The sequence below is a fragment of the Mesoplodon mirus genome, assembly GCF_964341445.2.
Source record: "Mesoplodon mirus genome assembly, chromosome: 4".
Taxonomy (NCBI): domain Eukaryota; kingdom Metazoa; phylum Chordata; class Mammalia; order Artiodactyla; family Ziphiidae; genus Mesoplodon; species Mesoplodon mirus.
Window position 1 is genome coordinate 86,396,325 of NC_138979.1, and position 22,517 is coordinate 86,418,841.

The 22,517-nt window shown below is 50.5% G+C and overlaps 1 protein-coding gene across 1 annotated transcript in view; it reads right to left on the minus strand.

The window, feature by feature from the left end:
* The window catches only part of LOC309802868 (uncharacterized protein), a gene marked incomplete at its 5' end in the record, with an annotated part of 160,387 nt that extends 138,392 nt beyond the window's left edge, over window positions 1-21,995 (minus strand). Inside the window, 1 exon segment of the mRNA XM_082618750.1 lies at window positions 21,769-21,995. Coding sequence (XP_082474876.1) covers window positions 21,769-21,995 — 227 coding nt within the window.
* Between the last annotated feature and the right edge of the window lie 522 nt (window positions 21,996-22,517).

Consider the following 22,517-nt stretch of genomic DNA (forward strand, 5'->3'; position numbering starts at 1 on the left):
AAAGTGAGAGAGTGGCATGGATATATATATACACTACCAAACGTAAAAGAGATAGCTAGTGGGAAGCAGCCGCATAGCACAGGGAGATCAGCTCGGTGCTTTGTGACCACCTAGAGGGGTGGGATAGGGAGGGTGGGAGGGAGACGCAAGAGGGAAGAGATATGGGAACATACGTATATGTATAACTGATTCACTTTGCTATAAAGCAGAAACTAACACACCATTGTAAAGCAATTATACTCCAATAAAGATGTAAAAAAATAAAATAATTTAAACAATTTTTAAAAAAAGGATCATACACCATGATCAAATGGGATTTATCCCTGCGATGCAAGGATTCTTCGATATCCACAAATTAATCAGTATGATATACCACATTAACAAAGTGAAGAATAAAAACCATGTGATCATCTCAATAGATGCAGAAAAAGCTTCTGACAAAATTCAACACCCATTCATGATAAAAAGTCTCCAGAAAGTGGTCACAGAGGGAACTTACCTCAACATAATAAAGGACATATATGGCAAACCCACAGCTAACATCGTTCTCAATGGTGAAGAGCTGAAAGCATTCCCTCTAAGATCAGGAACTAGACAAGGATGTCCACTCTCGCCACTTTTATTCAATGTAGGTTTGGAAGTCCTAACCACAGCAATCACAGAAGAAAAAGAAAAGGAATCCAAATTGGAAAAGAAGAAGTAAAACTGTCACTCTTTGCAGATGACATAAACTATACATAGAAAATCCTAAAGATGCTATCAGAAAACTACTAGAGTTCATCAATGAATTCGGTAAAGTTGCAGGATAGAAAATTAATACAGGACTTCCCTGGTGGTGCAGTGGTTGAGAATCCACCTGACAATGCAGGGAACACGAGTCCGATCCCTGGTCCGGGAAAATCCCACATGCCGTGGAGCAACTAAGCCCGTGGGCCACAACTACTGAGCCTGCACTCTAGAGCCTGTGAGCCACAACTACTGAGCCCTCATGCCACAATTACTGAAGCCCACATGCCTAGAGCCCATGCTCCACAACAAGAGAAGCCATTGCAATGAGAAGCACGTGCACTGCAACGAAGAGTAGCCCCCAATCGCCGCAACTAGAGAAAGCCCATGTGCAGCAACAAAGACCCAATAATAAATAAAATAAATAAATTTATTTTAAAAAAGAAAGAAAATTAATACACAGAAATCTGTTGCATTTCTATATGCTAACGACAAAAGATCCAGAAAGAGAAATTTAGGAAACAATCCCATTTACCACCACATCAGAAAGAATAAAACACCTAGGAATAAACCTACCTAAGGAGACAAGAGACCTGCCTGTACTCTGAAAACAATAAGACACTAATGAAAGAAATCGAAGATGACACAAACACATGGAGAGATACACCATGTTCTTGCATTGGAAGAATCAATATTGTCAAAATGACTATACTACCCAAGGCAATCTATAGATTCAATGCAATCCCTATCAAATTACCAATGGCATTTTTCACAGAACTAGAACAAAAATTTTTTTAATTTGTATGGAGATACAAAAGACCCCCAACAGCCAAAGCAATCCTGAGAAAGAAAAATGGAGCTAGAGGAATCAGGCTCCCTGACTTCAGACTATACTACAAAGTTACAGTCATCAAAACAGTATGGTACTGGCACAAAAAACAGAAATATAGCTCAATGGAACGGGATAGAAAGCCCAGAAATAAACCCATGCACCTATGGTCAACTAATCTATGACCAAGGAGGCAAGAATATACAATGGAGAGAAGACAGCCTCTTCAATAAGTGATGCTGGGAACACTGGACAGCTACATGTAAAAGAATGAAATTAGAACATTCTCTAATACCATACACAAAAATAAACTCAAAATGGACCAAAGACCTAAATGTAAGGCTGGACTCTATAAAACTCTTAGAGGAAAACATAGGCAGAACACTCTTTGACATAACTCACAGCAATACCTTTCTGGATCCACCTCCTAATGAAAATAAAAACAAAAATAAACAAATGGGATCTAATTAAACGTAAAAGCTTCTGCACGGCAAAGGAAACCATAAACAAAATGAAAAGACAACCCACAGAATGGGAGAAAATACTTGCAAACGATGCAACCGACAAGGATTAATCTCCAAAATATACAAACAGCATATGCTGCTCTGTATCCAAAAAACAAACAACCCAACAAAAAAGATGGGCAGAAGATCTAAATGGACATTTCTCCAAAGAAGACATATGGATGGCCAAAAAGCACATGGAAAGATGCCCAACATCGCTAATTATTAGAGAAATGCAAATCAAAACTGCAATGATGTATTACCTCACACCAGTCAGGATGGCCATCCTCAAAAAGTCTACAAACAATAAATGCTGGAGAGGGTGTGGAGAAAAGGGAACCCTCCTACATGTTAGTGGGAATGTAAATTGATATAGCCACTATGGAGAACAGTATGGGGGTTCCTTAAAAAACTAAAAATAGAACTACCAAATGATCCTGCAATCCCACTACTTGGCATATATAAGGAGGAAACCATAATTCCAAAAGATACATGCACCCCAATGTTCACTGCAGCACTATTTACAACAGCCAAGATACAGAAGCAAACTAACTGTCCATCGACAGAGGAATAGATCAACAAGATGTGGTACATACCTACAATGGAATATTACTCAGCCATAAAAAAGAAGGAAATAATGCCATTTGCAGCAACATGGATGGACTTAGTGATTATCATACTAAGTGAAGTCAGACAAAGACAAATATATGATATCACTTATATAACTTTGATATCACTTATCAAAAAATGATACAAATGAACTTATTTACAAAACAGAAACAGACTTACAGATATCGAAAACAAACTCATGGCTATCAAAAGGCAAACGTGGGGGGGGTGGGGAATGGTAAATTAGGAGCTTGGGATGAACATATACACACCACTACATATAAGACAGATAACCAATGAGGACCTACTGTACAGCACAGGGAAGTCTACTCAATATTCTGTGATAACCTATATGAGAAAAGAATCTGAAAAAGAATGAATATATGTGTACGTCTAATTGAATCACTTTGCTGTACACCTGAAACTAATACAACATTGTAAATCAACTATACTCCAATATAATACATATAAAGGTTGTTTTTTTTTTTTTTCGGTATGCGGGACTCTCACTGCTGTGGCCTCTCCCGTTGCGGAGTACAGGCTCCGGATGCGCAGGCTCAGAGGCCATGGCTCACGGGCCCAGCCGCTCCACGGCATGTGGGATCTTCCCAGACCAGGGCACGAACCCGTGTCCCCTGCATCGGCAGGCAGACTCTCAACCACTGCGCCACCAGGGAAGCCCGATATATATAGTTTTAAAACTGCAAAAAGGGACTTCCCTGGTGGCGCAGTGGTTAAGAATCTGCCTGCCAATGAAGGGGACACGGGTTCAAGCCCCGGTCCGGGAAGATCCCACACGCTGCGGAACAACCAAGCCCATGTGCCACAAGTACTGAAGCCCACGCTCCTAGAGCCTGTGTTCCACAAGAGAAGCCACCGCAATGAGAAGCCCGCGCACTGCAACGAAGACTCAACGCAGCCAAAAATAATTTATTTAAAAACATAATAATAAAATAAAATTGCAAAAAAAAAAGCACCAAATAGCAAGGTGCCCAGCTCACCTTTCATCCTCCTTGGAAAGTTAGCCAAGTACATAAGTAAACAAACTAGCCAAGAGGCAAGACCTTCAGAAGAAAACTTGCCAAGCTCTCTGAAGATTCCAGTGACTAAGATCTAAAGACCTCCACTCTCAGAGAAGAAGGCACCAGAGGCAATCAAAACTGCATTTTGGGGGTCACTCTCTGGGAGGTCCAGCTCTGTTCTGCAGCGCTAATGCCCTCTCCCCCTTCCACCCCCAGCCAGGAGTTAGCAATTTTCTAAATGAGGGTGTCAACTCCATCACTCTTCGCTGGTGGCCAGAGGGAGCCAGAAAATCCCAGGGCCCAGCTGAGGGGTTGCAGGTAATGTGGTTCTGACTCGCTCATCCACCAGAAGCTTCCCGAACAATTCCCACGTGCCAGGCAGGGAGACAGTGATGCACAGAGACAGAGTTCCTGCCCCCATGGGGCTGCACTCTGTGGTTGGCGGTATAGAAGGGGGCAGACAGACCAGCGATAAGGAACCAAACCAGTGAACAGGACACTTTCACTTCCTGGGAGTTCTATGAAGAAAATAAAATGGCAATGGGCCACAGAGGGACAAGACGACGGTGGGCTCATTTAGGCCCCTGTGAAGAGGAGACACGTGGGATGAAACTTAGGTGATGAGCAGAGCCCGGATGTGATGGCGAGGAAAGGAGGGTTCAGGCAGAGAAGCAGCAGGTGCAAAGGCTGGGTGCAAACCATCGGCCCTTCAGGGAAGAGAAAGGCCAGGGACAGGCAGGGGCGCTATCACACAGGGCCAGTGGCATGTGAACCCTGGGGCCAGTCGTGTAAGCGAAGAATTCGCCTTGGACATTGCAGCTGCAGCAGGTGAACCCCAGCCCACAGAGGGGAGGGGCAGCAAGTATTTTGAAGCTGTATCTCCCAGGGGGTTCTGCCCCAGCTCCACTGACACACCTGTGACAAAGCAGACCCGGGGAAACTCACAGCTCCTCAAAGCCAGTGCACAGGAACAGGGCCCCTGAAGACAGCTCAGCCCTTACTGGTGACCCTGAGAAAGTTAATTCACCTCTCTGGGCTATTTTTCTCAATCATAAAGTGATGACGAAAACAGCTGCTACTTTATAGGTTTGTTTGAGACTTAAATGAGACCGTCGATGACAAGCATTTGGGACGGCCTGGCCCTCTCCTGCTTACTCGGTCAGCTGTTTTATTATTGTTGCTGTTGTCATTACCACCGTCACTGAATAAAGAACACAGCAGACATTACCCCAACCTCCACTTTGAAAAAAAAAGGGGATTTTCACTGTCTACTCTTTTTTTTTTTTTTTTTTTTTTTTTTTTTTTTGTGGTATGTGGGCCTCTCACTGTTGTGGCCTCTCCTGTTGCGGAGCACAGGCTCCGGACGCGCAGGCCCAACGGCCATGGCTCACAGGCCCAGCCGCTCCGCGGCATGTGGGATTTTCCCAGACCGGGGCACGAACCCGTGTCCCCTGCATCGGCAGGCAGACTCTCAACCACTGCGCCACCAGGGAAGCCCTACTCTATTCATTTTTAAATTGATTTTTTTTAATGAGTATGTAATATTTTTATAGTCAGGAAAAACACTAAAGGTTTTCTTCAAGCCTGCTGGATCTGGGTTACTCCAGAACTGTGATAATGAAGGATTCCAACACTATCAGATATCAGGGCTATGCAGGGCGGCGTGCTACAACAAGGTTCCCAGGAGCGGGGTTCCGAGAGGACGCCCCGTGATACTGCAGCTCAAATCCCCACCCTGTCCATGTCTGGGGGACACACACACCTAGGGGAGCCCACGGGGTGCAGGGGCAGCCATCCGTCCAATTTTCAAGTGGAAAACAAACTAAGCACCGTATGAAGCAGACAAATCTAACCGTTAAGTGAAAGTAAAATCAGTATGACTGCTGTAACTGAAGCAGAGCCACAGATCATTCTAGATACAAGGGAATTATCAGACAATGGGTCCTTTCCCTAGATGTTTCTACCTTCCAATGGCCCTTTCTTTTAAAAAGAAAACAAAAAACAACTTTATATATATTTATTCAGAAGTCGTATTACCTGAATTTTTATTGAAAATCCAACGGTTAAAACTGTTTATATTTTTTGCTGTGTATTTATTTATTTTGATCTTGTTTTTCAGCTTTTGATTTTGAAAGACTTCAAATCCGCAGTGAAGTCACGGGAATTGTGTAACGCACGCCTCCTGCTCTCCCGTGGTTAGCCTGCTGGATGCTACTCCGCCCTACCCCAGCCCCCAGCCTTACCCCATCCTTGCCTCGCTGCAAGCCCGGGCCCTCTGGCAGGCGAATGCGCTGGCCATGCGGGTGGTGGTTCTAGAATGGAGTGAGGTTCAGGAAGGGGTGACGGTGTCTGCTTCATACCCTGCTTGGTACTAAATGGGGTTCTCTTCAGGCAGTGCCAGAATGTCTCACGAAGGGTGGAGCCCACCCGAGTTCGCCCCCTCTGGACAGAAGCCCAAGCCTTCCACACCCTCTGACAAGGCACAGTGTGAGACAGCCCGGTTCCCACCTGCTGTCCTGAGGCCGTGAGCAACAGTGCAATTCTACCCTCTCAAAAGGGTCACACACACTCACACACATAGTTCCAGGTGGGCACTGAATCCTACACATGGCCCAACTTCCTGCACCCAAAGCCAGGAAGGGGAACGTGGTCCCAGCAGACCCAGAGGGGCAGGCAAATGCCTCAGTGCCTTCTCCACGCGCTCCAGCCTTTTTACTCGATGCACACGAATGTTAGTTAGGCACACTTGAGGAAGGGCGGCCACTTTAGCTCCTGTGATTGACAGCCAGGTCTCAGGCTGCCAGCAGCCTCTGGTCAACGGGGAGCCAGAGCTGTTATTCCGAGTTGATAGATGCTATGGGGATGGATGCCAGCTCTGCCGAAGTGGGCGGGCCACTTCTGGAGGAAGGGTCTGGGTGGTGCGCTGCCCTGGCCTTTCCCAGGCAACAGGTTCTGCCTTCCCAGAAAAGGCAGAGGACAGGGGTAAGGGCTCAAGGTCTGTGAAACTCTGCTGTAGGGAGAAGCAACACCTGCTGCAAAGAATCAACAGGGAATTCTGGTCGGGAAGAGAGCCGCGTGGAGCACATGACTACCATGTATCCAAACTGTGCTGGGCATCTTACATGGAAGATTTCATCCTCACAACCAAGCCTGACAAGGTTATGACTCTGTTTTAATCAAGATGGGCTAGGTTGTGCTGCAGCAACAAACACCCCGAATCTCGGTGGCTTTGGGGACAGAGACATTTAGCGCTTATGCTACATGCACTGGGGGCTAGTTGGTGGTTGGGGTGGGGAGGGGAGGAGAGAGTACTCTTCTCATCACTGTCACTCCCAGGGACCCAGATGACAGAGCAGTCGCCACGTCACCAGTCACCATGCCAACAGAAAACAGAGAACGCTCTGGAAAGCGGCACTGCCAATTCGGTGCTTGGCCTTAGAAAGACGCACATCACTTCTGTCCCCATCTCATTAGCTAAAACGAGTCACGCGGCTTCGTTCACCAGGACAGCACCAGAGGTGCGATCCTGCCATATGCCCTATTAGTTTTGTAACTTACAGACAAGAAAACAGCAGCTCAGAGATGAATGGTAATGACAACAGTACTACTACCAATAAGTCATAGTGACTGAGCACTTACTATGCACTAGGCACTGCTCTGAGTGCTTTGTTTAGGCTGGGACACCGGGCAGGGAGATGTGGGAATGACTCCCTGTAATGACTGCCCAGCCATACGCCCAGCCCAGCAGACGCAGCCACAGATGGTTGGCGCCCCCTTTTCTGCCCAGGACCCCCTCTTCTGAGTGGGAGCTCCACGAACCAAGTGAGATAGGCCAACAGGCACACCCAGGAGCTTAGTCATTTTTACTGAGAAGACAACACAAAAGTGAAGGCAAGACACAGAAGATGACAATCCCCAGGAATCACAGCCCCGACACAGACGTTCTCATGGGGGGTCGAGGGGGTCAGGAGGTGGTGGGCAGGAACACTGTCCTAAGGAGGCAAAAACTGGTTCTTGGAAGACAGAAAAAAATCTTCCTTGTTGTAGGTACAAAGCACAGACATACATACAGAACACAGACTTATAGCGTATCTGGTATTAAAATTTATGGCGGGGAGGGGGGTTGAGTGCAATTAGGAATAAAAGGTCCAAAAAGGTTTGTGGGGGGAAGTGATAAGGTTGAGAGGCACTGCAAACACAATGACTATTTTCACTTTGGCTTATTATTTTCAGCTTTTACCCCATAACAAACATTTTACATTGTTGCAACTATAGAACACAATTTCAGATTGTTTCTACCATTCACAGAGTTTGCATGCTCCTATCCTTCATTCACCACTGAACACAGATTGATCAGGGGTCTCCTGCATGCAGACACTGGGATGAACCGGTTGGTTTATCCCAGCGTCTCTGGGGTTGTCAGCTGTAATTTTTAATGTCTGTGAAGTATATAAGCACCATGACTTACTAATTCATTCATCCATAGTTTTGCATTTGTATCCAACGAACAAATAACGTCTTTGCTGTGGTGTATTAGGAATCACTGTATTCTCTTGAGATAAAAATCTTTGGAGAAGAATTACAGATGTGTGACGTCATACTGTCATAGAAGCTCTGGTTACCATGCTTAATGAAACCACCGCTGCAACAAAGAGGCTTCTTTCAGCTAAGGGAGGAGTGGCTCAGATGCCTCCAAATTCGGCAGGGAAGGGCCGAGAGAAGCTGCCACCTGGCTTCCACTGCCGCATCCTGCTGCCCCTCAACTCAGTGGGGCCGCCTGGACTGTCTCTGGCCCCCGAGGCTGGGGGTCTGCAAGCCCAGCTATTGCTGCAGACAGGAGCGGGGCCAATGAAATGGACATCCCTGGTCTAACCACAGACGGGACAAAGAACTTGGTGCTCAGGTTCGCCCATCTGTTGAAATCACTTGTTTCCTTTCATTTATCCAGAGCGAGACAGAGAGGAACAAGCAGGGGCAGAGAACAGCCCCCGTACAAAGCAAACATCGCCTCCTGGTCCTGGGTTCCTCCCTCTTCAGCAGGACTGGCCGGGCCCTTGGCAAACAGAGGGAGGCTGGGGGCCTGGAGGGAGGCTGTCTCTCTCTTCCTGTCTGGTCCCCTGAAAGAGTCACAGAGGCCCACAGATGGAGTCATTAAAAGCACTGGGGCCTAGATATCACTTGCAGTGAGCCACCTGGAGTGACAGCCTGGGAGGAAAATGCACACGCACAACAGGACAGAAGGGAAAAAAAAAAAAAAAAGTCAAGCACCGGCTACTTCTTCGTGGATTTCTTTCTCCCTGTGCTCTAGAAGCTTCGTTCTACTCCAGGCTGCCAGGGCTGCTGTCGAACCAGAATGGGTATGTGCCTCAATTGCTAAAGCCCAAGACACAGCTCTGTTTCTCCCCTCCCATGGAGAGGGAGGAGGGCAGGGGAGAGCTGGAGAGCACTTTGCTAAGATCTTTCAAAATGACAAAAGCCCTCTGACCCAGCCTCTCCATGCCCAGGAATCCTGCCCTCCATCACACTTGCATGTTCCCTCTTGGCTGCAAGCAAAAGGCTGGAAACAGGCTCGATGTTCACAGGCAAGAGGCCCAGTTAAAGAAATAGTGGTTCATTCATACAATGGAGTACTACAGAACTATATATATAAAAAAATAAGCAACTGGCCTTCTCTGCTAAAACGAGAAGGGCTATGAATAGGATGCCATCCCTTACATCTGTTAAAAACCGACTACCTAGTCATACACATAGACACGTAATACACACACACACACCTGCTGGGGTTACAGACTGTCTCTAGTAGGCTGGGTGAGAAATGGGTTGATAGCTACCGCTGGGGAGGAGGGCGGGGAGGCTGTCCCCACCACACACACCCCTGAACCTGCCGGACACTGTGCCGGATGCAGGGTCACTTTTTTTTGGGGGGGGGGGGTCGTGCCACGCAGCATGTGGGATCTTAGTTCCCCGGCCAGGGGTCGAACCTGTGCCCCGTGCAGTGCTGAGTCCTAACCACTGGACCACCAGGGAAGTCCCAGGGTCACTTTTTTTCACACCTGGCTGTGAGCGAGCTTTTGCACCAGGCCCTGTACATGCCTTCTTTCATTTCATCCTTACGGCACCTCTTTGAGGCGTCACGGTCCCTATTGTACAGGTGGGCAAACTGAGGCTCAGAGAAGGTAAGAAACGTGCACACATCCTCAGTATTCAAAGCTGTTTTGCTCCAAAGTCCCTGCTCGAAAGGCATAACGTGGGCTGTTTAGAAAGAACCACCTTCCTGGCTGTAAACTCCGTGTGTGCCTGAACAGGAGATGCTGTTTTTAATGAAAAACACTGGATTTCCCAAGTGCCTCGCTGCCACTTAGCAAACCTGAGTCTGCCTTCCTGGGCCTCAGGAAAGGAGGAAGGGTGTGGAAGTGTGCCTCCCCACCTACCAGGCCCTGTGCCACCCTGAAGAGCTCGCACTACATCCAACAGCACGTAACCTGAGGACACAGACCAGGCCTGCATTACAAGCTCTCTCTCAGGCGCCTGCCTTCCTCCCTGCCTGGGGAACAGGGACGTCGGTCTGGCACCTCCCTGCTTGCTGGCACTGCCACCTCTATACTGCGAGGCTTGTGCTGGGTATTCAAATGCTCAGTGCCTCGGTTTCCACATTTGTAAAATGGACGTGAAAATCATCACACCAACCTCGCAGGATTGCCAAGGGACTAAAAGGGGAAAACAGATGAACAGAGCTGGGTTCAGGGCCCACACCCAGGCTCCAGCTTGCAAGGGCTTGGCCTAGCACACCTGTTCTCAAATGGTTTGGTCTCAGGACCTTTTTACAATGTGAAAACGATTGAGGACCCTAAAGGGCTTCTGTTACGTGGTTTAACCTATTGAGAGTTATCACAGACAAAATTAAAACTGAGACAAAATTGAAATGTATACTAGGTGCCTGAAGAACAATAATAAACTCATTATATGGTAGCATAAATAACAGTTGGTTTTCATAAATCTCGTTTCCAAAAAAAAATTTATTTGATTGAGAACAGTGGCCAGACTCTCTAACTGCTTCTGCATTCAATTTGTTGTAAAATGTCGTGGTGTTTTTAAATTGAAGTATAGTTGATTTACAATATTGTGTTAGTTTCAGGTGTACAGCAAAGTGATTGTTATATATATATTTTTAGATGACTTTCCATCATAGGTTATTACAAGATCCTGAATATAGTTCCCAGTGCTATACAGTAAATCCTTATTGCTTACCTATTTTATATACAGTAGTGTGTAAGTGTTAATCCCATACTCCTAAACATTGTAAAATGTTTGCATTGTGAAGACTAGAAGAAAATCCAGCCTCATACAGACAGGGAGTTGGAAAAGGGAACAGATTTTAAGAGCCTTTACAGATCATTTTGGATATTCCTCTTTGACAAAACACTAAGACTTGTCAAGCACTAGTTTCTTAAAGATTAGCTGCAGTGTGGGACCTGAGCCCGTGCGGTGCTTGTGTACTCCATGACCTTCCCGTCTCCTGGGTCTGTCTTGCACTCTGGCTCACTTACATGAGCATGATTTAGTAACTTCATGCAATGGTCATCTGGAAAACATTGGGTCACGGGGTTATGCACTTGGAGGGAATGGGTGAAAAAGGCAAATAATATCTGGGTGTTACTATGAAAACAGTTTTGACCCCGTGGACCCCGAAAAAGTCCCAGGGACCGTCCAGGACCACACTGTAAGAACAGTGGGTTAGCAAAACTTCCTCATCCTCCACACATTAACCATGTTTTTTTTTAAAGGACTTGAAAAAGAAACTGCCATGGAAAGTGAAGAGCAGTGAGAGTGGAATCACCTGCCCGGAGGGTCTCGTCCCCTCCCCAGCTTGCATGGACGTGTGGGCACAGGAGCTGGCGCCCTCTGATGCCCGCTGGCCGGCCTCCCCTCGAAGAACCCAGCCTGCTCTGCGCCTCCCTCCATCACCGGATGCTTTCTTCTCGCCACAGGACCCCTCATTTTCCCCCAAATAACAGACCTCAGTGGTCTGCAGAGGGCAGCGCCTGAGACGGCAAACTACAGGGGCCACGCATGGGCTGCTGCCCTTGGGCTTCGCAGCTGATGATTCTTGGTCTCTTGAAATTACATATGTAACGTGTATTTATAGCCAAATACATGGGTGCCCAGAAACTGCAACTCATTCATACATACATTTTTAGCATATCGTTCGGCCACCAAGTTCCATTAAATCCTCCTTCCCGGGTCCCTTGTGTAGCTAGTCCTGCGTCCGAAACAAGGTGAGGACTTCACAGCTGCGGAACGGGCTATGAACAGGCCCTGTCCCCAGTCTCCCCCACTCCAGGCAATCCGGTCTTCACTTTTGACCTCCGTTCTCTCCTGCTCAAAAGCTTCAAGGAGGCTTAGACATCCAAGCCTTGTGCAATCTGGTCCCCAGCCACTCGCTGGGGACACCACCATTCACTGGGGCACATGCTGGACTTTCTGGCTCTCCCATCCCCACTCCCTCTCTCCATAAGCCCTCTCTTTTCACGCTCACACCCTCCCCTGGACTTGACATCTGTCTGATGTGTACAGGGCCTCGTACATAGTAGATACTGAGAAAATTAACCTGACAAGGAAGTTCTGAGCACCTACCATGTGCTGGGCACTGTGCTATGCACCAGGAACACGGCAGAGAGTAAAGAGAACATTTTTGTCTTGTCTCCTACAATTAACATTCTAATACCTGTTGGCCCTTTGCTGCGGTGCTGTGAGGGTTCTTCTCTAGTCCAGCATTATTTATTCCTTCAGGGCATTGGGTACTCTGCCTTTATTTTTATTTTCAATTCATCGAGGACACTAGTCTGTGTCATCTTTGCTGCCTGGAATACATTAGATCGATAATACTGCTGAATGGGAAGTAGATTAACCACAAATACCCACTGGAACAAGAATCAAAAAGATCCACGCGAGAGGTCCTCAGTGTCTGCTGTGTTAACCTGCAATATGATTGCTATGTTTCCTATTTAAGTATTTTAAATGCTGGATGGGAAAGAGCAACCCTCATCCCTGTCCTACACGGTGTTCTGCAAATCACAGTAATCAAACTGGAGATGCTGGCCTCGAGCACCCGGAGGGGGTGGTTAGGTGCTAAGGTCCTGGTCTCAAATCCCAGCACTGCTGTTTCGACCTGTATGACTGGCCCAAGGTACTTATAGTCTCTGAGCCGCAGGTTTACTCATCTGGAAAATGGGGCGGGTGGAATAAGTGTCAATGTGCTATCCTGAGAATTAAATGAGAAGGTCCATGTAAAGAGCCCAGTATGGTGGGACACACAAAATTCACTCTATTCATGAGACCTGCTGTTATAGCCCCTGTTGGCACAAGCCCCTGGCAGGAAAATTCAAGGATGGCACCCTGATCTCCACCCCTGGTCTTACTCCTGTGACCATGTTACCTACATAGCAAAGGGATTTGCAGATATAATTAATGATGTTACTAACTAATCAGGTGGCCTTAAAATAGGGAGATGCTCTGAGTGGGCCTGACTTAATCACATGAGCTCTTTAAAGCAGAGTTTTCTTCAGCTGATTGCAGAACTTGATGTCAGAGATCTGAAGCAGGAAAGGATCTGACGCTCCACTGCTGCTTAGAGATGGGGTGGGGTAGGGGGTATCTGGCATGGAATGCAGCAGCCTGTAGGAGCCAAGATCAGCACCTAGCTGACAGCCAGGGAGGAGAGAGGGACCTCAGTCCTACAACCACCAAGAACTTGATTCTCCCAACAACCTGAATGAGTCTGCAAGCAGATTCTCCCCCAGAGCCTCAGGATAAGAGCCCAGTCCAGCTGGTACTTGACCTTGGACTTGTGAAAGCCTAACCAGAGAACCCGGTTGAGCCAGCCCAGGTTTCTGACCTACAGAACTGTGAGCTAATAAATAGGTATTGTTTAAGCCACTAAGTTAGTGGTGATCCGTTAGGCCACAACAGAAGCTAACGTAAGCCCTGCTTGGCCTCTGGCCCTAAGGCATATAAATTAAAAACATACCAGGTGCTTGTCCAAAGGGTTCAGAGATGGCACTTTCTGCATCCTTAATGCTGCATGGGTGATGCTCTAGGGCGGGGTCTGTCTGATCCATCTCTACCTCTAGCACTTAGCAGTGTGGCTATCACACCGTAGGGTCTCAATAATTTCATTTAACAAAATTTCAACTTCCTGAGCAGTCCGGAACAGAATGGCTTACAGCTCCCCAGATTGGCTTCATAATCTCATGACCAGCCAATCATAACGTGTTCAGGTGCACTAACTTGGACAAATCCCGGCAAAGTCCTCTTTTCTGCCTAGAGGAAAACTATATAGACGCTGCAAGCAGTTCACAGGAAGCCACCCAGCACCCAGGGTAGGGATGTGTCCACGTGCAAATGAGTCTCGCTTTACACACCCACCGACACCACCATCGTCCCTGCCTTGGCCTGTGGCAGCCTCCCAGGGATCAGCTAGCCAGCCAAACCCTGACATTTTGCTTTTAATTGTACCTTCCTGTACAAAGTCCTAGTTGGAGCAGTAAAAATAGCAACTGCAACTTCCTGCAACATGGACAGACCAGTCAATCCTGGTGCCTGAAACAAAACCTGGTGACTCGACCTCACTCTGACTCCACAAACCCCTGCAAGCTGGGCTGGGGGTGGCAGTGGGGTGGGGCCCAGAAAGGGCAGCCCACTCTGCCCCTGCCCTCACGGACTGCCCTCGAGCCAGCTCCTGAGTGAGATGCTCCCCTCACTCCCCTCATGAAAAACCCAACCCTCAGAACCATGGGATGCCTAGCAAATGCAAAGATGTGCCTGCATCCAAGGTCTCAGCCTTCTCTCCTCCTGCCCACTGGCTGCAGAGGTTCAAAGGCAGGATGCCTCCCGACCAAAGCCCTCTGTCCACCTGCTTGTTCGTCCGCTGCTATCACCGCCCCCCCATGTCTGTCCACCTTCCTGTCTGTGGCCTAGTCCCCCCCCCCAGCTCCCCACATCTGTCCCAACCAGGTCGGGCTGGTGGGGATAACAGAAGCCTCCACCAGGGCTTAGGTACCAGGCGGCAGCAGGGCAATCGCAGCCAAGCCTGGATGCTGCTCCCCAAGGTGTGGACCCGCTGTGTTAGAGCCCACTTGGGGAAGTACAGGAGAGCCTAGCTATATACACCCCAGGCACCTGAATCCCAGCAGTGATGAATTCCTCCAGGGGCCCAGCCAGCTCCCTGGCTCCTGCATCATGGGGCCTGAGGCTGCCCAGGGACCACATGGGCCTGGTTTTCCTTGGCCCTGATCCCACCTTTCCTTTATCAATCCCCACAGCTTCCCCTCCTTCTGTCTCCAAATCAAGTACAAGGGCCCTTCTGTCAATCTTTGGCTTATTTTAAAGCCTCCTGTTACAAGAAAACACACAAGGACCCCCAAAGTAACAAACATGGAGATACACAAAGTTCTAGGAGCCCCAGCCTTTGGTCTCTACCAACAGATAAATGGGGAATCAAGTCTGTGGTGACCAATGCCCCTTTCTGAGCCTGTCCCTAGACCAGCTAGAAGACCAGCTAGAGAACTTTCTCTGCCCTCCTGGCTCATTTCTTGGACTCGGCTGGGTGAGGCCCTCCCCATCTCAGGGATGCAAGGCAGACGTCCCCCCTAAAGCCAGCCCAGTCCCTCCCCTGGACACACTGGCTTTTTAGAAACACTCACATCCATTCAAATGTTCCAGGCTCCAGACATCTGCCTTTCACTAGTAAAACCCATGATGTCTGCAGAGCTTTTCAGCATAAAATGAACTTTCAGGAATGTTTTCCCATGCCCAAAACGCAGCAGCCTGGCAGGGGGCAGGGCGGGGATTAAAAGGACCTCATTTCACAGATGAGTACACAGGGCAAAGGCTTCGCTGAGTCCCCAGCCGCGGTCAGACCAGCGAGAGGCAGCGCTCGCTAAACCTTGATCCCCTGGAAAAAACAACGATGGATTACAATAAAAAGAGAAAGCCTGAATAAACTGGATCACTTTTTTTTTTTTAAGGAATAATGAGATCCTTTTCCCCCATCACATTAGCTAAAAGGGAAAATGTGGATAATAACAAGTGTGGTGAGGACGTGGGGAAGTGGGCTCCCAGACACCATCAATGGGAGAGAAAACTGGCTTATTAGTCTTCGCAAACGGCACTCGGTTTTGACAATGAAAATTTAAAGACCAGAAAGACGTACGATCAAGGATGTGCATGACTTCATGGATTGTATAGGGGGGAAGAAAGATCAGACACAACCGAAACATCTCCTGTTAGGAGACTGTGAACTGAAAGATGGTGGTCTGGCCGCACCGTGGAATACTACACTGCTGTGAAAAGAGAAAGAGATCCACCACACAGTAAATGATAGACCCTGTGGAGTACTGAGTGTGATCCAAATTACATAAGCACAAAATCTCTATATGAAAAGGGGCATGAGAACAGTATGCCCCAAACTGCTGACAGATACCAAGGATGGGGCCACTTTCATACCATGCTCCATTTCTTCTTATATTGTTTGTTTATAAAGGGAACCTGCTGATGTATGATTGAAATTAAAGACAATAAAACAACTTAAAAGGAACATGTTTTCCTTAGGCTCCCTATGCATCAGAAGATTCCAGAATGGAATGGCTGCAGCCTCTCTCTGGGTCTCGTCTCAATCCCCTCCCCAGTCCACGATGTTCCCAGCCTGTGCACTTGCTGGGCACCCCCTTCCTCAGATCTTCCCACGGCTGCCTCTTGCCATCTTGGAGGTCTCGGCTCAAATGTCACCAGCCCAGGGCCCCCTCGACTAAGCAGATGCCCCACCTTGATCCTTTTCCTCACACCTCCCCGTCTGCTTTCTGCAGCCCAACCGCAGCTCTATTTATTTTATCCAGCTGTGGTCTGCCTCCCCCAGTTGAATGGGGGCCCCAGGAGGGTGGGGACCTTGCCTTGTTCTCTGCTGTATCGCAGATCCTGGCAGAAAAACAGACGGCAGAAAACATTCGTTGGCCACATTAGGAATCGAGGCACAAACGACAGTCCATTTCCTCACGTGTCCAATGGCTCTGGCCACGCCACGCACAGCCTAGCGCTGACCCATAACCACCTGACTACTTGTCTGTCTCCCAGGCCAGAGGCCGAGCTTGCAAGTACAGACCCTCTTTGAACCTGACTTTCCCTTCCCAGTTTCTTGGCCAGGGTGAGCCATTCAGAAGGTGCTGAATAAATGTCTGTTGCCTGAATGGAGCTGTATATTGCGCTCCCTCAGATTTCCAAAGCCGCAAACAATACAGGTGCTCACGGGTTAAGGGACTTGCTGCCCAGGGTCTCGCAAGCCCAGCTGGGATGCAGCAGAACTTGAACTCTGGATGCAGGATGCAACCGCCATGGCTTTCTAGAAAAAGAGCTCCTCCATCTCTTGGCCCTCACTCCTGCCCAGACAGATCTGACCTGGCCAACTGCAAATCCCGCAGGCAGCTCATCCTGGGGTTTGAATGAGCCAAGCCTTTCTTATCTTAATTAGGAAAGTAATTCCTTTCAGCCTAGATTGACCTGTGGTCAGCCTCTCCCTGGGGGCCCAACAGGAGCAGGCAGAAAGTAAGCAAGTCTGAGTTTCAGTTTCCATCCTATCCCCGCATCCTACTCTGATGGACGGGCGGGCAGGGCGGCTGAAAGTCCAAGGTGACTTCCTGGCAGACAGAGGTGGGTGGGGAGCGACAAAGGGGTCCTCCCTTTGGCAGCCGCTGACACAGTTCTCCCAGGGCCCTGCTCAGCCCCCGCCTACCGCCTGCTCACAGGAGGAGCCATCAGACTGGTCCTGCAGGCGCCTCCTTGGCAAAGTGCTGCGTGCAGGAGGCAGGGAGCCTGGCGTCCTCCTCTGTCCCCCTGGGCTCCCTCAAGATCCCTCTTGCCCCCTAGGAAGTCTTTGTCCATCTCTCCTTTCAGAGGTGGCCCTAGGCTCTATGCCCAGGGGACACTCCGCAGGCGAGGTCTCACCCCATCTGTTCCGGGCTGGGTGGGGGGGTGTCAATTTAAGTGCTCCCACACCTGCTGCCCTTCACACCTGGGCCCCAAACTCCAAGGCAGTGGACAGAGGCAGGGGACCGAGGGAGGAGAGAGCCCTGCCTCTCTGGAGTTACTGGGAAAGTCTGACTCAGTTTCCACTCACCAAGAAAGGAAAGGAAATGGGGCTCCTGCCTACTACACCACTTTCATTCTACAGGTGGAAAAATGAGGGCCCAGAGACGGAAGGCGACCTGCCCAAAGGCCCACGGCACCCATCAGAGGCGGAGCTGGAGCTAGGACGCCAGATTCCTGCCTTCTAATTCAGCCCCTCTGCACTCTACTGGCCACCACTCCCTCTTCCTGCCCAAGAGAGCTATGCAAGTAACTCAAGCCTTATATAACTACTTAATACCAGAGGACACAAGACCTTTTGAGATTTTACAGCAAGACATTTAGTAGAAGCATTGTACCGAAGAACATCCACCCATTTTACAGAAGAGCAAATCGAGGCCCATAGAGGTAAGGGGACCTACAGGAAGTCATACAGCCAGGTAGGGGCAGAGCAGGACTCCCAGACCCCCACTTAAGTGCTCTTTCTGCTGACACGGTCCAGGTGTGAGGGTTCCATCTGTGGGATAGCTGGTGAAGAGGTGCAGCTGGCCTTGGGCCTCAGTCACGCTGAGACAAGGTGGGGCCCAGAGAGCCTCATCTAAACTCTGTCCCAGAGGTGCAGGAGACCATCGTTGGGGGAGGGAATGGCTTGAGAGATTTTTATGTATTTGCAGAAAATACAGTGAAAGTTCCCAACTAAGCTGGATTTCTGAGACCACAGAGCTGGCACTTTTAAAAACAGGTTAGTGAGCCACACACGCCTACCATTTTTCATCCAAAAGGCCACTGACAGGGCTGGGAAGGAAAGCTTTAGCAGTAAGAAAGAACAGCGTCTACTGGCACCAGAGGGAGGGGGCAGGGTGGGTGCAGGTGGCTGGGACACCAGGAGAGGGCTGCCCACAGACACATAAGCAACATCTGAACCCGAGTCCTGTTCAAAGAGCCCATGCTCTTCCCCCCAACCCCCAACCTGGTGCTGAAGAGACTTAATAACAGGGAACCCTCCCATCCCTGAGCCCTCTCTCTGCCCTCCATCCCACAATCCCCCCTCCATGCTCCTAACAGCTAAGGGAACTGCAGTAAGTCTGGCAAGGTGAGTGCCTGAAGGTGACAGGTATCAGCTTTAGCTACATATTACACTGGGGTGGGAGCAGTGCTGCTCAGGGGCCAGATGGTCTAGGAAAGGGAGTGGAACCTAGAGGGGAGGCTGGGCTGACTTCCATCACCTGGGGACAGACCCAGATTCCTAAGGGAAAAGGCCTGCTGGGATGCTGTGAGGGAAAGCTGTGGATGCATACACTCTCCCCACCCCCGCCCCTAGCTGTCCCAACTAAGTGTTTTCTGGCTGGGAAAACGCTTCAACAGCCCTGGTTGCCTAAGGCAATTCAATTATGAAATTTACCACATCAGATGAAAAGGAGCATCTCAATCAGCCAATTCATTTGTGTCTGGCCACTCTGTTTTCTTGTGCCAGCTCTGCTAGCCCCCTCCGTTTTCAGGCCACACCCACACTGAGGGCTGGTACCCTGGGACTAAGGGCTCAGGCGATGGCCTGGTCTTTGGGGCTGCTGGAGTGGGGTCTCCCATGATCCCCTGAGCAGATCGGCTGTATCCAGAAGCCACCCATCTTCCTGGGGGACTCCTGGGCCAGACCACCATAGTCTCAGGTGAACCTTTCCATCACCTCCCACCTGCATGCTCTCTGCCCTCAACCTGCACCTGCCTGGAGGCTGGCAATGAAGTGGCCTCTGGGAGAAGTGTGAGTGGGTGGGGGGAGGTGGTAGCCCACCACATGCCTTTCTCATCTTTACTTAATCAAGGCATCATCTCTCCAGGAAGCCTTCACCACCCGCGCACCTCCTGTGTCCCCTCAGCTCCCCTTGCTGCCTTTGTCACTGGGGTACTGTGCACATCTCGATGTGTCAGGGCCTCTAACCCACATGCATGCCAGCACACCTGGTCCAGGAGATCCCCGAAGGCAGGGTCCCAATCAAGCCCCTTCAAACCATGAATCAATTAATCGATTAACGAATGAATGAACAAACCATCACTCCCTTTGACGCCCCCCTCCCCCCGCCACATCGTGCATCACGGTAACAGATGGGAAGTACCAAGCCTGCTTTCGCTGCAGACCAGGAAGTCCAAGGCCCGGGTAATCGTCCTCTTTCTTCCTGCTCTCCTCTCCCACGCTGAGCGCCCGCAGGTTTAAGATGCTATTAAGGGGCATCAGGCTGCACAAGCCGCCTCTGAGGTGCAGTGTGCCACTCGCCCGCAGCTCCTCTCTCTGCACCGCATACATAAATCCGGCTGCAGCCTGAGCCCCGGCAGGAAGGTCTCTACCATTTCTCTCTACCTTCCTTTGAGTAACCTGCATGGAGTCACTTCCTGACAAAGGGAATGGCTCAAAACGGAGACAGCTGCCGGGCACGGACGACTGATTCCCTCATCATCCAAAGGCACGGCTTGGGGACTCAAGGACCCCGTGTTAGAAGGACACCAAACCTGCCCCCGGTGGGGTGGACCTTGGGTCCTACTCCTCCCCAGTCCCCAAATGCAAGCCTTCACCAACAGCCCCTTAGCAATCCTAACAGCACACCTGGGCTCAAAGAGCTTCGGTCCCACCTGTGAACGGGCAGACTGAGGCCCAGGGTCCCAAAGGGCCTGGACCAAGTCAGAGTCACCAGAGTCTGGCCTGTGATCAGACTGTGGGGTTCCTGCCTCCTCTCCCTCTGGCAACTTCCCTCCCTCAGTCACGCCCCAGAACCAGAGTGAAACCAAAAGGCCCAGACACCTGGCCTTCTCTGCCCTGACTAACCAGGGAGGGCCAAAGCTCAGGGAGCCTTCCCCCTGCCCAAAAGCAACCCAGCAGGACCAAGAGTGGCTGCGTTAAACCTGCGGGGAACCTGGGTCGGCCCCCACCCCACCCCCTTTGTTAAGATCTCTATAAAGAGTTCTCTGCTCAAAGGTAGTGGAAATGAACTTTGGGTTCTTTGAAGCACCAGCACAAAAATGTATGGTGCCCCTGGGGGCACAGAGTCCCAACCAGAAAGCTCCTCAAGCAACCACGACGGGGAAAAGGAGTGGGGGGCGTGCCCAAGTGCTGCGGGGTCCCGGAGCCAGGGCAAGATGGGGTCAACAGGACAGCCAGGGCCAGAGAAGGCTTACTCTGGACCTGCTAGGGTGGCGGCCACCCTGGGGGGCAGGTGGGCGAGGCTTAGGACGGGTGACCATTCCTCTGCTGCTCCACAGCTCTCCAAACAGAGACGAGGGGCCCTGTCAGGTGGGACGTAAACGGCCGGGGCACAGGAGACTCCGGGCCGGGCTCGCGTGGACGACCTTTCCCTTGGTTAAACCCTCGGCCCTCGCTCTGCACGAGGCAGGCAGCCATCTGGCCCTCGGCGTCAAGGGCGCGGGGACTTCGCCCGGCCCGCGGCGCAAAGCCGGGCTACTCACATCCTCAAAGACAGGCAGCCTCCTCTTTCCAGGATCAATAGTCATTTTTTAAAAACACAGTCTGCGGACTCAATGAATCAAGCACTCCCAGGGGAAAGAGTTGCAGCTCCCGCGCGCAACATCCATTTGCAAAACAATTCATTCTCTCGCTCACAGCTTTCAGCAAATACCCTCGCCGGGTCCCCCGGCACTCGCGAGGAGGGAGGAGCGGGCTTGGGGAGGGGACGGCTCTCTACAGATCTCCACGCCCCACCATTGTCCCCGAATCCTGCCCTCCGAGACCCCGAGGTGGCCGAGGCGGTTCCAGGGACTCCAGCCCCGCTGTGCTGCTCGCGGGGCACGCGGTCCCGCGAGGCTCACTCTGCCGGGGGCTCCCACGGCGGGGCGCGCAGGACCCGGCGCTCCCGGTCCCGGCCCGGGGTGAGGGGTGGTGACAAGTGCCAAAGCCGGCGGCCGGGCGCGCAGCTAGACCGGCCTGGGACGGCGCCCCCAGCCCAGGCCGGGTACTCACCGCTCGTGGCGTCGCCACCCGCCGCGCTCAGAAGCCCCTAGCAGCCCGCGCGAGGCTCCGCAGCCCTCGCCGCCGCTGCTCCCCTCCCCCAGGTCGCAAAAGCCGCTGAGCGCGCGGCTACTGAGGTACAGCCGGGGCGCCGCCAACACACTACTTTCTCCGGCCTTCCCGCCCCGCCTCCCAGCCCGAAGCCAATCAGAGGCGGCGTCTCTGTGACGGATGGGCATCCGAACCCGTAGTTAAGCCAGCAAGAGGAGAAAGGGGGCGGGCGCTGGTCTTCCCTGGCACCGTAGGTGGGGGGGTGGGGGGCAGGGAGAGAAAAAGGACTTCGACCAGATTCTTAAAGCGGCAGACCGCTGCCCGCCCCCGCGGCCGAAGTTTGCGAACAAAACCCGACTGTGTTCCAGAGCTTTCTGAAGCAGGGAGCTCTGTAGATTGCAAGTACGTCTTCTGTACCTGGTCTGCGGAGACACACCTTTAGTTGTGAAAGTGTTAAGGAAACCGTTTCTTTTTATTTTGAGCTCCTTTCAGTGTTTGGGATTTTCTTCAGCCACTGAACCCCATCTGTGCTTGGAATATGTCGTTTTCAGGGTACTTCAGCTCTCCTACCAGTGTCATTTCTCACTAAGTTCCTTTGTAAACCGACCTTCAAATATTCATTCATTCATTCATCCATTCATTCATTCATTCCACAAACATTTGCTGGATGCCTGAGCGATGGGCTAGGCTCAAGAGTGGGGAAAATTATC